The sequence below is a fragment of the Halictus rubicundus genome, chromosome 4 (genome assembly GCF_050948215.1).
Source record: "Halictus rubicundus isolate RS-2024b chromosome 4, iyHalRubi1_principal, whole genome shotgun sequence".
In the NCBI taxonomy this organism is placed as follows: Eukaryota; Metazoa; Arthropoda; class Insecta; order Hymenoptera; family Halictidae; genus Halictus; species Halictus rubicundus.
The window spans coordinates 11,080,976-11,096,912 of NC_135152.1; the positions used below are offsets into that span (position 1 = coordinate 11,080,976).

General features: G+C 42.5%; 2 protein-coding genes across 3 annotated transcripts in view; one reads left to right on the forward strand and one right to left on the reverse strand.

Annotated features, from left to right (window-relative positions):
• Nucleotides 1-15,937, reverse strand: part of Fstl5 (follistatin-like 5) — a 140,245-nt gene that overhangs the window by 44,522 nt on the left and 79,786 nt on the right. The gene's annotated exons all lie outside the window — the stretch shown is intronic.
• Nucleotides 6,521-15,195, forward strand: LOC143353852 (uncharacterized). The gene is made up of 11 exons (XM_076787456.1): nucleotides 6,521-7,028; nucleotides 8,972-9,262; nucleotides 9,339-9,394; nucleotides 9,470-9,575; nucleotides 9,686-9,754; nucleotides 9,836-9,960; nucleotides 10,063-10,077; nucleotides 10,780-10,882; nucleotides 11,250-11,415; nucleotides 11,501-11,925; nucleotides 13,926-15,195. Exons 1-11 carry the CDS (start codon nucleotides 6,591-6,593, stop codon nucleotides 14,217-14,219), a joined length of 2,088 nt encoding a protein of 695 aa, XP_076643571.1. The 5' UTR covers nucleotides 6,521-6,590; the 3' UTR covers nucleotides 14,220-15,195.

Below are 15,937 nucleotides of genomic sequence, written 5' to 3' on the forward strand. Positions count from 1 at the left end.
GATATGGGGGTCGTGGTTGCCGTTGTATTCATGGCGTTCCGTAAAATCTGGCTATGACTTCAAGTACCAGTAATTCGCCGAATAGTTTCCTTCGCTCCGCTACCTTTATGGATCACGTGTCTGCGGGTCCTGGACAAAAGCGGCTTGGCGAAGGTGCGAAGAAGAGGGTAGGTGAAACTTCACCGAATACCGTTCTTGCGACTAACATCGGGGAAACTAACGTTCCCGGGGACAGACAAACACTAATGGATCTCCGCTCAAAGGGGTGCTAAGTGTCACTAAAATCTTCCATTCCTGTCAATGCAAAATCTTCCACAAATACCGATCTTGAACTTCATGCGTTTTTCACGTGGTTCATTATCGCGGCTAATATTGCACAATGTTATTAAGCAATAGGATCACGCGCGCTCCGGAATTTCTGCTGGACATTTGCTGAACTGTCCCGTAATTCCCCACTGTTTCGTCAATAGCACGTAAACAATATTAGCTGCGTAGTTTGCGTAGCTTAGCTGCATAGTTTAATGAAAAACTATTAGCTATGTGGTCGTGTGTCGTTTAAATCAAAACATTTCGCGCATCAACATTTGACGAATATCTTCAATAAGCCGACTCGATGGGTAGGGAACTATCAGAAGCATGATGCTGCCATATTTGTCACGGCGAGCTTGAATAAAAGCGGTCGTTACATTAACGTTCCACTTGGCGAAACAATTCAATGTTTTACCCCGACCAAGATATAACGAGCAGTTGCATGTTATTTGAATACACACGCCGCGTTGTTCATTTTTGCGGAGCGCGACTGCGAATACCGCCACCGGCACAATGAATTTTATTTTTGCGTGTTTTAAATTGCCACCAGCAACCAGTCAGTTCCTATTAATCGCTCTGAAAAAAACGGCACTTTACATCTGGGAACTGAAATGTTGTTATCGCTGGCCGATACCGACCGCAGTGGCAATTTTTAGTTTTTAATTAGCAGATTTCGCAATACGCGATCAACTTTTTGTTTGAGTCCACTTGGACACTGTTCTGGGAACTCTCAGACACGAAATAATCTTTGGTATACGCAGAAAGGTAATCTAGGGACGAAATAGGATCATTTTTATACTAATATTATAGGTCCATTTATTGTTATTCAATAACTTTTGAAAATTCAATGTATTTTGCTGTATCCTTTTCTGATTAAAATGTAACTGTATATAACTGAACGGTCACAAGAAAATAGTATCACTACACGATCTATGTCAGAGCACGGATCCAAGGATTGGGCTTAGATCAAGACTTGACTGTACTTGGTATTCTGTGAATTAGAAATTAGGAAACTGTTAAAGAACCATACTGAGTTATTTAGTAACTTTTGAAAATTTAATGCTTTGTATTTTGAAAATTGGAATTTGGGGACTTATTAAAGGATCATTCATAGCTATTGAGCAATATTTGAAGATTCAATGCTTGGTATTTTGCTGTGCCCTTCTTTATTGACTCTGCTGGATATGAAAAATTGGTGAAAATGACTGTTGTGGAAAACTAGAAATTGTGAAGGTCTGAGAACGTCCATCGCGTTGGCCTAGTATGCCAATAGATAAACATTGCCTGTCGCTATTGGAGTTTCGCTTTTTAAGCAACATGGGACGCTTCGTTGCTTGTATAATATAGCGTGAACGTAAATGACTGGTTTTTATGGTTCCGAAGAAGAGGGCATTAATCAACTATGCGAACAGCGGCTTTTTCTATTAATTAAGGAAACAATTCTTCACGCGGAGTTTCCGTGCCGTAGATGTTTTATGGATGGCTCTGATTTCACCTGCAATTTTGTAAACGACGTACTTTCCAATAGCTCAGTGAAGGTGTTCTCCGTAAGTGTCCGAAAATATTAACGTAGTTTTATGTTATTTTATTAGTGTGGTAAATCATAATACAAAAGCGTGTAATTGAAACCATTCACTACCTTTTCTGTATGTTGCGAAACGATCGACGATGATCGTTTTTGATAAAGTTGTACAATCAAATACCTTTAATGCCTAATAGTTAATTTAGACGTCAGATGTTTGTGTAATATTTTTCACAGTTTTTTCAAGGCACAAGGAAGTTAAAAAAACCGACGTAGAAAGACGAATAGTAGCTATGCTGTAGCGGCTATGGTATAAACATTTATTCAAGTCTAAAAATAAAGTAATTATTCTGACGTTTAGTGTTTAAGAAGTGTCATTAAGAATATATTGCTCATATTCCTCTAACGATCGACTGCTATATTGACCACCGTATAACTATTTTAGAACATCAAACTCAGTTTCCACACTTACCTTCATTACTGCGTACTCGTGTTCGTAGTAAAGGTTATTAGTTTTCCGCCAGCGTAACAAGTTAACGTAATTTTTTTATAAGCGAAAAATTTCGCTCGCCGTTCATTGACCACTTTAGCGAGACTCGATCACTATTATATGATGTGAAATACGATTTCAGAACATGCCTGTACGATTTCAATATGCTTGTGTTAAAGGCGATTCGTCTTTAATTAAATAATTAATCAACGTTTCCAATTTAGAGACGAGAGAAGAAGCAGTATTGGAATTTGAGAGCCGGAGGAAATCGAGTTACGAAGTACGACGTTTAAATGAAAAGTTAATAAGAGCAAGTATGATTACAGAGTTAACCTCTTAACATACGTATTAAATGAAATTCGGTGCAACCAAGGATTTCATTTGCCGTTGATCATTCGTGTAAGCGAAATATTGAATGTACGTTATTCTGATTTAACACTAGGTTTCTAATATTTGGAATTTACGATTAATGAAATCGCAAGGATGCATCCGTGAGGAATTATTCTACAAATTTATTTCTTTGGGTATCTACTATAAAAAAAAAAAGAAATAGCTAAAAATTTTGATAGACACATTCTCTTTATCCTTATGTGTTGAAGGGTGTTCGAGCAACTGCACGAGCCACAGTGCATAAAAATACGCGAAGCTTCATCAACGCGTGCAATTTTTCCTAACAAAAAACGCGTCGGATGCAAACGTTTGGTTTCCAGCAGGAAGGTCTTCAATTACCGAAGGGTTGGAAATTTGTCCATTCCATATTGACGAGGGTAGCAGCAATGGGTCGAAGGGTTCGTTGAAAAACTATAGCGGTTCGCCGGTCGACGGGATCCATTCGTACCCGCGAAAGAGTGGGCGTCCTGAGTCGCGTCGCTCGGCATCGATCGGGTGCAATTAGTGTAATTGCAAGTTCGGCCGTCGCTTGACCTATCTACGGCAATTAATGCAGTCCAAATATCGCTGTTCGGTGGCCCGCGGACCGTGAACAACGGTAATCGCGGCGTGGGCTTGAAACGTCGCGCCGGGCCGCGCGACACAACCCGGGGAGGAATTTCGGTGTGTTTCTTAAACAACCAGGGTAGGGGGTGGAAATTCTGGAACGATGGCTCGGGTAATGAGCGACACTCGGCGAGCAACAGCTGCCGTCTGAAAATATTGGTATTCGCCTGGTAGCCCCGGCGACAGAGACTATACCCGTTTCTATATCGATATAGTATCCGAACGCGCGACGAGCCTGTTTTACGCGCGATTCAATTACGGTAATTGCAAGTTCTGCCGTGTCGCCCAATGGCTCGTTAGAAAGTAACACAATTTAAACGGTGCCCCCCCCCCTTAATGGCTAGCCTCCTCCCCTCCCCCCTTTCATCCAGTGAAGACGATAATTACACGGGACGTATCGTAATTTACTTTGCCACCTCCGCCGCGCCGGATGACAAGCGAGAAACGATTCACCACCCCCAACGCACACAATGCCCAGAGTCTTCGACCCTTGGTCACGCTGAACGTCCATTGACCGAACATTTAAATATACGAACGGCCAAAACCGGATCACGGCTTTTCTGCCTACCGTCGAATTTTTCGGACGCGGATCCAGCACGGCTTTCTGCACGCGACCAGACGCGACACGTGCTCGCAAAGCGAAATCATTTTGCAGCGGGTTTTCATCCGCTTTTAAATACAGTAGAACCTCGGTAGTCGCACTCCCGATACTCCCACGCTAATCTAGTCAGTGGCATTTCGTCCGCACGCGGTGGAAACCGGGTTGCCTGGTTACGGAATACGAGTACACGCGACACGCGATACAGTAACAGAAGCGAAAATTCGGCATGGCAGAAGTGGTGGATTTCATACAGCTGATTGGTCACCTCGACGGTTGCAGGAACCACCATTACTCGCTGGACTTTTCCGTTCGTGCAACTAGCGAGGCTCTACTGTGCTAAGCTTTGGGGACTGGTTTGTCTATGAAATGTCCGATTTTAGAATGCAAATGTAATGAAGCCTTTTGAGAAATACTATTATAGTCTACCGGTATGTTACACGTACACAGGGTGTCTCAGCAGATATTACCACCTTCATTTACAATTTACGTCATTATTATTCGCAAGCGAGTTTCTAGAGATGAACATAGTGGTGTTATTAGTTCTTCTGTAGGTGGACGTGTCAAGCAGATATGAAGGTTAATTTTGATTTTTCAAATGGAACCGTATATTTTCTTATGCAGCTTTTTATTCTTATTATATCCGTCGAATGTTGTCGTGAGAAATGTTTGTTAATGGCGCATAGAACCGCCCCGAAGTGTCAGTCACCGATTTCCTTGAAACGTTGCTGCTAGGTAGATCGCTGAACAATATTAGTTGAGTATAGTTCAGTATGCATTATTAGATGCAGAGTCGAATAGCTAGTGAGAGATTCGTGTTTTAATAGAGCCGACGACGAATGCGTCATCAGAGAGAAAATTCGCTCGCGGAATAAGCTTGTTCTTTTTTCTTTCCCTCTCTTCTCTTCTGTGGGGCGTAATAACCCTAAATGCAGCAATCACGTACACACGATACGGCGCCACGTACGGGAACCAAGGAAAAGAGCGTTATTTGTGGACCGTCTAACAATCGACATGCTGTTAATGTTTTCGGGTCACGATTGCAGTAGTCGTAAACGGAGAAATCGTGATACTCCGTACACTAGCTGGAAGTAATACACCGAGCACATGAATTGGTCAACAAGATTGATGCAACAAGGTGTCAGCGAATTTCTGGAACATCTTCGTTGGGTTACGGGAGCATCTGTTCAAAAACCGTGCGATCATTAGGCCGAGCTTTTGAAACAAAGATCGTTTCATCGTCCGAAGCGTATTGCTCCGAAATCGTTGCGTAAAAAGTTGCGGGACAATAATCTATTTCCACTTCGTGTATCGTATCAGATATAAAAATACGTTTTGCACTTAACCCTTTGCATTCGAGCAAAGATTTGCGTGGTGACTCTAAAACGCCACTAAAAATTGTTGTATCATTATTTCAAAGAAATTACAAAAAATATCACAAAATATTGTGAGATGGATGGATGGATGTGTGTGTGTGTGTGTGTGTGTGTGTAGGATGGATGAAGGGCTAGCGGCGAGGACGCGCAAGGGGTGCGATGTTTTGACGATCGCTCGAAAAACGCTAGGACGAATCGCGCCTAGGACAAGCGGACGTTGCCCCGGGCAGTAAACAAATAAGAGGAACGCTATAAAAGCAGGGCAGACGGGCATCGGGGGCAGAGTAACGATAAAAATAAAGAGTGAAAGTCGTATAGTCGGGTTTTGTCGAAATAATCATAGTCGAGTCAGTAAAGTTTAGGATTAGAGTCGTGATTGTGATTGCCTAGGTGTGTTTGGTGTAAAAAAGTCGTGTGTAAAAATAAAATAAACAAATAGCAGTGTCAACGGGTTGTGAATTATATTTTATATTGCCAATAAATATCTGCGTACCCAGTCAGCCAGCTTTATTCCTACAATATTTGTTACATTACAGAATTTCTATTCAATAGATTACTAAACATTTAAATATTATATGTGTAAATCGGATCAATTTCGTATGAATAAGATGAAAATATTCGAAGATAGAAGAAAAATTTAGTTTTAGAATTAAAATAGCGCCGAGTGCAAAGAGTTTTAATAGCCTCCCGGTAAGTAGAGTGTTAATTTATAAGATAATTTCACAGGAAATGTTGGAATAATTTTCTTAATGCATTCATTCTAATAAAAATGTCGAAGCCTCAAGAAGAATTCAATCTTTTTACGAACCGATACGCGTGAGTCGCTTTTTGTGCTCGGTAGGTTTAGTGTTGAAGCGACCCCACGTTTAGTTTTCCATTTTCAAGGAAGAAGTCTATTCAATTATTCCTCTTTCCATGAACTGACCTTTACCATCGCGTCAACGCAAGGGACGAAGCAGCTTCAAAGCGAATGATTTTCTAGAAGGATCCATGGGCTTTAACCAATCATCAGACCTGACCTTCGGGCAACGAACCGTTTAGTATGGTCCGGGTAGGAAGAGGGACCGTTTTGGGCGGGTCTTTCGGGCATTATCGTTTGGTGAGCGCCGGGCAGCCACGGAGCGCAGCTAGCAAGGGTGTCTCAGTCCTCTCTCGATCGCAGTTAAGTACGCGTTCCGTTTAAATGAGGCTTTAGCGAAGACAAAGGGACTGGCAAGCTAAACAGCGAGACAAAAGCGGGCGGCCGGACCAGTGAACGAAGTTTCTATTCAGGAAAACCGAGCAGAACGAGGAGCCAGAATGTGCTCGTTTAATTCTTTGGCTAATTGCATCGTCCTTGTCTGTTTGCCGATGATTTTTGCCGGGCCGTTGGACCAGTTGTCATCGATCACGACAGTTCCTAGCAACGATGATTCCGCGAGCACCGAAAGTCGTTATCCTTGCGCCAGGAACCAGACCGTTCTGCCCTGCAATTGTTCCGAAGCTTGCCGTGGACCATGCCCAAGCCAGGACGACGTTCATCACCACGACCATAATCGTAACGTGCTAGTGCAAGGTATGATTTGCTCGTGCGACCTCGGCGCGCGCAGGTCGCCGATGAGAGACGATTACCTGTTCACGCCCGGAATCGGTATGCACAAATTCCACACCAGGTCGGTCTCGTGGAACGCAGCGAGGAAAATCTGCAACGAAGAGGGCGGTCATCTGGCTGTCATAAATTCCAAAGCCGAAGCAAGCGTAAGTTCCGATCGTTTGTTTCCCGACATACCGCGCGCCGCGATTCGTGGAACTCCAATTTTGCCAAAAACGCGGATCAAATTCGTGGCTTTTCTAGCTAGAGGACAATCGAAGTAGTCAGCTATTTCGAGCACGTTGCCAGCCATCCTATGCATTGTTATTATTAACGTACTACCTTTTGAACATTTCGTTTGAGGCCATGAAGCTTGGTCTCTAAAATTTTGCCCTCTGCGATTCGCGGAACTAGAATTTTGCCAAAAACGCGAACCGAATTTGTGGCTTGAAATATGCAATTGTTTGTTAGCAGATTATTGGGTAGGGGCTGAAATAAGGTATATTTAAGGGTCATATTTAATAATAATAAGTCATAAATGCATAAAATCTGCAGTCTAGTCGTTGAAAATACGCCAGACTCAGAGGTATCAAAGGTCGCATGAATTAGTATTGGTTATTAGTAAAATAGAATATTGAAGCTATTAGTGAAATATAAATTAGTAGAAGGATATAAAATTTGTTCAACCTTCTTTCTACTAAAATTAAAAGGACAAAGTTGGAAATACCTTTTTAGTAGCTGAGAAGTGCATCCTTTTATATAGGCATTTTTTCGTTTATTCAGCCTTGATTAATAAAGCTTCACTTCTAAGCCACCAAGGTAATTATACGCTTTCTTTCAGTCCAAAAAATTAATTTAGTTTTGAATAAGTGCCAAAAGTTATTGGGAGGCGAAATTTGGGCACCTTGCCCTATACCTACAGGGTGTCCCACCAAACTTGTTCACTTGGAGTATCATCATCGTATCAAATAATAGCGGGGAATATTATAAAAGTTGTATAATAAAGAAACATACAACACAGGATCAATAGTTGCACGACAAAACAAGTCAAATAAGATTGCGGATTTTATGACTTATGACAAACATAAATGCATGAAATTCAAAACAGTACGAGGATAAAAAGAATTTATGCATAATGCAGGTTTGTTCTTTGTAATGTTATAACAATTATTAAAGAAAGAATGACCATTTTAATCGACTCCAGTTTCTCACAATTGACGTAGACAAGTTTTAATGTGCATAAGATCGGCGATACTTCACATCCTCACAATTTCTTTCTCTTCAACTGTACCGGAAGAGACTGATACTTTTATCTTTCCCCGGTACTAAATCAGAAAAAAGCGAATTAAAATATCCACTCTTCTGTTTTTAAACATTGCCAGATACGCAGATCTCATTTGGATCGCCGCTAGAAAATTAAGGAAACGAAATGGCTCTTTCAACGCCTCAGTGCATGGGTTTAAAGTATCCGTTTTTTCGTAGAAATTCAGAGCAAAAAGTTAAAGTTTTTCTTACATAATGCTATTGTTGCTGTAGTGCATAAAACTACTCGTAGAAAAATAAGAATTCATTGAGGAATTCCAATATAATTGAAAGAGAATTACCACAGTACTTTAATCCATGGATCTCGTGGACCCAATCCATGTCCTAGGAGCGTTGAAGCAAGAAGTAATTTCAGAAACGTCCGTTTATGCGAACAAGTCTCGACGCGGCACGGTGTTCACAAATGGTTCCTTCGCAATTTAGCGTATTCTTTCGTTGTCTCAGAAAGAATCAATCCGGAATCGAGCATATCCGGCTGAAAGGGTGTCTTAGCCGGTGGATTACCGAAAATCGCGAAGCGGTTTGATTAATTTTCGGGGTCGGGGCTGGAGCGTTCCATTTTACGGGCTGGGCTCGGTCCAGCCTGAATTAACTGTGTCAGCGATTTATATTTCGCTCTTTGAGCCATCGCAGACGCCATTAGCGTTCGCGAAACGAAGGCTGTTGAAAGAGCGATTAATGGTGGCTCGATTAAAAGCGTCAGATAGTGTCACTCAGTCGACACTCTGTCTGCCTTGACTACGTTCTACCGCCTATCTCTTCTTTTTTTTCGTTTCCTCTGCTGCAGGTGTTAATGGGAATATTTAATCGAGCGGGCCTAGTGAAGGGTGCAGTGTACCCAGACGTGGCTTATATCGGTATGCACGACATCTACAAGGAGGGCGATTGGGTGACCATTCTTGGCGACACGCTCGCAAAGACAGGCTTCACCGAGTGGAGTGACAAATGGGGCGGACAGCCGGATAATGGGGGTGGACAGCAAAACTGCGGAGCTTTCCTGAAGGAAGGCACGCTCGACGACGTACAATGCGACGCGCACTTTCCCTTCTTCTGCGAGCTGCCCCTCGTCAGCTTTGCCTAACGGCTGTTAAGATCCTCGATCGCTGTGTAGCCGCCAGAACGATCCGTAAGATTAACGGCAAGATGTTCTACAGGGTGCTCCGGAAATGTTGTATTTCTTTGAAAGCGGTGATTCCTGGGGTTATTTCAAGTAACTTTTTCCTTTGCGAAAATCTTCTCCGCGGCTTTGTTCACGAGTTATTAACGAGAAACATGGACCGATCAGAACGCGGCTACTGCGGACGGACTCTGACACCGCCAATACCATCGCCACGCTATGCGGGACCTGTGGCCAAGCCGGAATCTGTAGCTGCTCTCTGATCGTCCGAAGCGTATTGCCCCGAAATCGTTGCGTAAAAAGTTGCGGGACAATAATCTATTTCCACTTCGTGTATCGTATCAGATATTATAGAAATACGTTTTGCAACATAAACACACTCAGTTCAAATGCTGCGCGAATTATGTGCGTTTCGCACAAGTTTCAGCTACTTCATTCAGAGAAACGATCAGCGTTAGTAATAATTATTGCTAGTCTCTTTATAATGAGGTATTCAACTTCGGATTACAATGTAGCTAATTTCGGTATCAATAGATTGATATTCAGTGGCATTTATTTATAAACAATACAACAGTGGCGGTCATCGATGCCCACTATCCCCTTCGAAGTATCTTTAAATGGTGTTTCTACTTACAGGAAATCGACGGACTTATAAGAACGTGAGTTCAACCGCCGCTGTATCGATTTTATTCCGACGACTCCTATCAGTGCCATATTTTAATTTTAATTTTTTAAAAATTTGATTGTTCTATTGTGTGTAGCGAAGTTATAAGAAGGTATTAATTGTTAATATCTAAAAATGTTATAAAAAATGCAAAAAATGACATTTATGTATCTTGTTCGTCATTTTTCACTTTCCTGAAATAAAAAGCTATTATTTACCACTAATATCGACTTTTTGGACCACTTTCTTGATTTTCGCGAATCGTTTAAGGAATTGACGGTTCGCCACGAGAGATCCCAACGTCATGAGAGATCCCAAGCTACCATCGCAGGGTTCAATTTTCGCTTGCGGTCACTTCGACCCAAAGAGACGTGCTCGTCGGTTTTATTTTCCACCTAATGCGACCTTGGATTTCAATGTCAGCGTGTTAATCGAGGTAACAGGTTTCCATGGAAGCCCAATTTTCGAAAGTCGATTCATGAAACTTTGAATTCGCATAAACATTCGCCCGGTGTATTTGGAGAACGTGCTCTCCTGTTGCCGCGCTAGACACGCGCTTTTAAAAATGTATCCATACGTCGGAGAGATAGAACGCTCTCCGTGTTTTATATTTTAAGTTCGCGGCCCCCTCCGCGCCAGTCGACCAGTTGTTGTGAAAATAGAATGAGCACAGAAATGAGTTTTTAATGTTCGGAACGGCACATGCGGTATTAACTTCGTAAGCGCTCGCGAGAGCTTTCTGCTACGCACGATATGGGGGTCGTGGTTGCCGTTGTATTCATGGCGTTCCGTAAAATCTGGCTATGACTTCAAGTACCAGTAATTCGCCGAATAGTTTCCTTCGCTCCGCTACCTTTATGGATCACGTGTCTGCGGGTCCTGGACAAAAGCGGCTTGGCGAAGGTGCGAAGAAGAGGGTAGGTGAAACTTCACCGAATACCGTTCTTGCGACTAACATCGGTGAAACTAACGTTCCCGGGGACAGACAAACACTAATGGATCTCCGCTCAAAGGGGTGCTAAGCGTCACTAAAATCTTCCATCCTTGTCAATGCAAAATCCTCCACAAATACCGATCTTGAACTTCATGCGTTTTTCATGCGGTTCATTATCGCGGCTAATATTGCACAATGTTATTAAGCAATGGGATCACGTGCTCCGGAATTTCTGCTGGACATTTGCTGAGCTGTCCCGTAATTCCCCACTGTTTCGTCAATAGCACGTAAACAATATTAGCTGCGTAGTTTGCGTAGCTTAGCTGCATAGTTTAATGAAAAACTATTAGCTATGTGGTCGTGTGTCGTTTAAATCAAAACATTTCGCGCATCAACATTTGACGAATATCTTCAATAAGCCGACTCGATGGGTAGGGAACTATCAGAAGCATGATGCTGCTATATTTGTCGCGGCGAGCTTGAATAAAAGCGGTCGTTACATTAACGTTCCACTTGGTGTGTCTCAATCCTCTCTCGATCGCAGTTAAGTACGCGTTCCGTTTAAATAAGGCTTTAGCGAAGACAAAGGGACTGACAAGCTAAACAGCGAGACAAAAGCGGACGGCCGGACCGGTGAACGAAGTTTCTATTCAGGAAAACCGAGCGGAACGAGGAGCCAGAATGTGCTCGTTTAATTTTTTGGCTAATTGCATCGTCCTTATCTGTTTGCCGATGATTTTTGCCGGGCCGTTGGACTACGATGATTCCGAGAGCACCGAAAATAGTTATCCAGGCCAGGACGACGTTCATCACCACGACTATAAATTTAACGTGCTCATGGAAGGTATGAGTTGCTCGTGCGACCTCGGCGCGCCCGGGTTGTCGATGAGAGACGATTACCTGCTCACGCCTGGAATCGGTATGCACAAATTCCACACCAGGTCGGTCTCGTGGAACGCAGCGAGGAAAATCTGCAACGAAGAGGGCGGTCATCTGGCTGTCATAAATTCCAAAGCCGAAGCAAGCGTAAGTTCCGATCGTTTGTTTCCCGACATACCGCGCGCCGCGATTCGTGAAACTCGAATTTTGCCAAAAACGCGGATCAAGTTCGTGGCTTTTCTAGCTAGAGGACAATCGAAGTCGTCAGCTATTTCGAGCATGTTGCCAGCCATCCTATGCATTGTTATTATTAACGTACTACCTTTTGAACATTTCGTTTGAGGCCATGAAGCTTGTTCTCTAAAATTTTGCCCTCTGCGATTCGCGGAACTAGAATTTTGCCAAAAACGCGAACCGAATTTGTGGCTTGAAATATGTAATTGTTTGTTAGCAGATATTTCGCATTTTTAAGCAATTTGTTACCAGGGGGAGTCGTTATTGGGTAGGGGCTGGAATAAGGCACATTTATGGGTCATTTTTAATAATAATAAGTCATAAATGCATAAAATCTGCAGTCTAGTCGTTGAAAATAGGCCAGACCCAGAGGAATCAAAGGTCGCATGAATTAGTATTGGTTATTACTAAAATAGAATATTGAAGCTATTAGTGAAACATAAATTAGTAGAAGGATATAAAATTTATTCAACCTTCTTTCTACTAAAATTAAAAGGGCAAAGTTGGGAATACCTTTTTAGTAGCTGAGAAATGCATCATTTTACATATAGAAATTTTTTCGCTTATTCAAACGTGCTTTTATTCAGCCTTGATTAATAAAGTTCACTTCTAAGCCACAAAGGTAATTATACGCTTTCTTTCAAACCAAAAAATTAATTTAGTTTTGAGTAAGTGCCAAAAGTTATTGGGAGGCGAAATTTGGGCACCTTGCCCTATACCTACACGTTGTCCCACCAAACTTGTTCACTTGGAGTATCATCATCGTATCAAATAATAGCGGGGAATATTATAAAAGTTGTATAAGAAAGAAACATACAACACAGGATCAATAGTTACACGATAAAACAAGTCAAATAAGATTGCGGATTTTATGATTTATGACAAACACAAATGCATGAAATTTAAAACAGTACGAGGATAAAAAGAATTTATGAATAATACAGGTTTGTTCTTTGTAATGTTATAAGAATTATTAAAGAAAGAATGACCATTTTAATCGGCTCCAGTTTCTCACAATTAACGTAGACAAGTTTTATTGTGCATAAGATCGGCGATTCTTCACATCCTCACAATTTCATTCTCTTCAACTGTACCGGAAGAGACTGATACTTTATCTTTCCCCGGTGCGAAATCAGAAAAAAGCGAATTAAAATATCCACTCTTCTGTTCTTAAACATTGCCAGATACGCAGATCTCATTTGGATCGCCGCTAGAAAATTAACGAAACGAAATGGCTCTTTCAACGCCTCAGTGCGCGGGTCTAAAGTATCCATTTTTTCGTAGAAATTCAGAGGAAAAAGTTAAAGTTTTTCTTACATAATGCTATTGTTGCTGTAGTGCATAAAACTACTCGTAGAAAAATAAGAATTCATTGAGGAATTCCAATATAATTGAAAGAGAATTACCACAGTACTTTAATCCATGGATCTCGTGGACCCAATCCATGTCCTAGGAGCGTTGAAGCAAGAAGTAATTTCAGAATCGTCCGTTTATGCGAACAAGTCTCGACGCGGCACGGTGTTCACAAATGGTTCCTTCGCAATTTAGCGTATTCTTTCGTTGTCTCAGAAAGAATCAATCCGGAATCGTGCATATCCGGCTGAAAGGGTGTCTTAGCCGGTGGATTACCGAAAATCGCGAATCGGTTTGATTAATTTTCGGGGTCGGGGTTGGAGCGTTCCATTTTACGGGCTGGGCTCGGTCCGGCCCGAATTAACTGTGTCAGCGATTTATATTTCGCTCTTTGAGCCATCGCAGACGCCATTAGCGTTCGCGAATAGACGGCCGTTGAAAGAGCGATTAATGGTGGCTCGATTAAAAGCGTCAGATAGTGTCACTCAGTCGACACCCTGTCTGCCTTGACTACGTTCTACCGCCTATCTCTTCTTTTTTTTTCGTTTCCTCTGCTGCAGGTGTTAATGGAAATATTTAATCGATCGGGCCTGGTGAAGGATGCAACGCACCCAGACGTGGCTCATATCGGTATGCACGACATGTACGAGGAGGGCAATTGGGTGACCATTCTTGGCGACACGCTCGCAAAGACAGGCTTCACCGAGTGGAGTGACAAATGGGGCGGACAGCCGGATGATGCGAATGGAGATCATGACTGCGGAGCTTTCCTGAAGGAAGGCACGCTCGACGACGTACATTGCGAGTGGAAATATCCCTTCTTCTGCGAGCTGCCCCTCGTCATCTGTTCCTAACGGCTATTGTTATATGTTAAGATCCTCGATCGCTGTGTAGCCGCCAGAACGACTCGTAAGATTAACGGCAAGATGTTCTACAGGGTACTCCGGAAATGTTGTATTTCTTTGAAAGCGGTGATTCCTGGGGTTATTTCAAGTAACTTTTTCCTTTGCGAAAATCTTCTCCGCGGTTTTGTTCACGAGTTATTAACGAGAAACATGGACCGATCAGAACGCGGCTATAGCGGACGGACTCCGACACCGCCAATACCAACGCCACGTTATGCGGGACCTGTGACGAAGCCGGAATCTGTAGCTGCGCTCTGATTGGACTGCATTTTTCGTTAATAACTCCTGAAGAAAACCGTGGAGAAGATTGTCACAAAGGAAAAAGTCAATTGATATTACCTCAGAGATCACAGCTTTCAAGGAAGTGCATTTTCAGGACATTCTCCATGCTCATTCGAAACGCGAAAACATGCTTCCCTCAAATCCTCAGGAGACTTCCAGTACTACGGTAATGCCTCGTCGCATGTATCAGAGATGTACACATTTGTGAAACATTTATCCTCGCTACCGTGGACTGTGCTCCTGGGGAAGTTCAGAAATTTGAGCGCTAAGAAGTGTAGCATGATGGAAGATTAGATATACCGGCGAGACAATACTAATTCGATGACAAACATTTCTTATTTTTCATTATTTCTTTTATGTGACGTTTGTCGAGATGTTTGTGACATTTTTCTGACTAACATTAGCCCAAACATCACATATTTGCTTGTTTGATACTAGGTTTAGTAGGACCATAGTATTCAGATGTCATCGGTTCGGATAATCGAGGTTCTCCGTGAACTGAAAAGCGTGAATTAAACCAGTAAAAATGATCCAAATTGTATCGTGTCCAAACACGACACCAAGCCATTTTGATAAGTAAAATGTCACTAATATCTTGATAAAAATTTCCTAAATAAACCATTACAAATAAACAAGTTTTATCAATGGAGTGTATAGTAGTAGTTCTTGTCTACGTTCGATGCTATCGACAAGGGATCAAGGGATCTGTCTATACACGATAGAAGTGACTTTTCGGTTCGGAAGTTTTCACATACATCGAAGCATAGCTGTACCTTATCTTTTGTTATGGCGCATAGAACCGTCCCGAAGTGTCAGTCACCGATTTCTTTGAAACTTTGCTGCTAGGTAGATCGCTGAGCAATATTAGTTGAGTATAGTTCAGTACGCGTTGTCAGATGCTGAGTCGAATACCCGGTGAGAGATTCGTGGCTGACACGCCCCAAGTACCATCATGAATCAGTTTAACGTATCGCGATGCGTGCCGCTGCCCAAAAAAGGCCATAATCGAGCCGACGACGACTGCGTCGGCAGATAGAAAATTCGCTCTCGGAATAAGCTCGTTCCTTTTTCTTTCCCACTCTTCTCTTCTGTGGGTCGTAATAACCCGGAACGCAACAATCACGTACACACGATACGGTGCAACGTACGGGAACCAAGGGCGTTATTTGTGGACCGTCTAACAATCGACACGCTGTTAATGTTTTCGGGTCACGATTACAGCAGTCGTAAACGGGGAAATCGTGATACTCCGTACGCTAGCTGGAAGTAATACGCCGAGCACATAAATTGGTCAACGAGATTGATGCAACAAGGTGTCAGCGAATTTCTGGAACATCTTCGTTGGGTTACGAGAGCACCTGTTCAAAAACCGTGCGATCATTAGG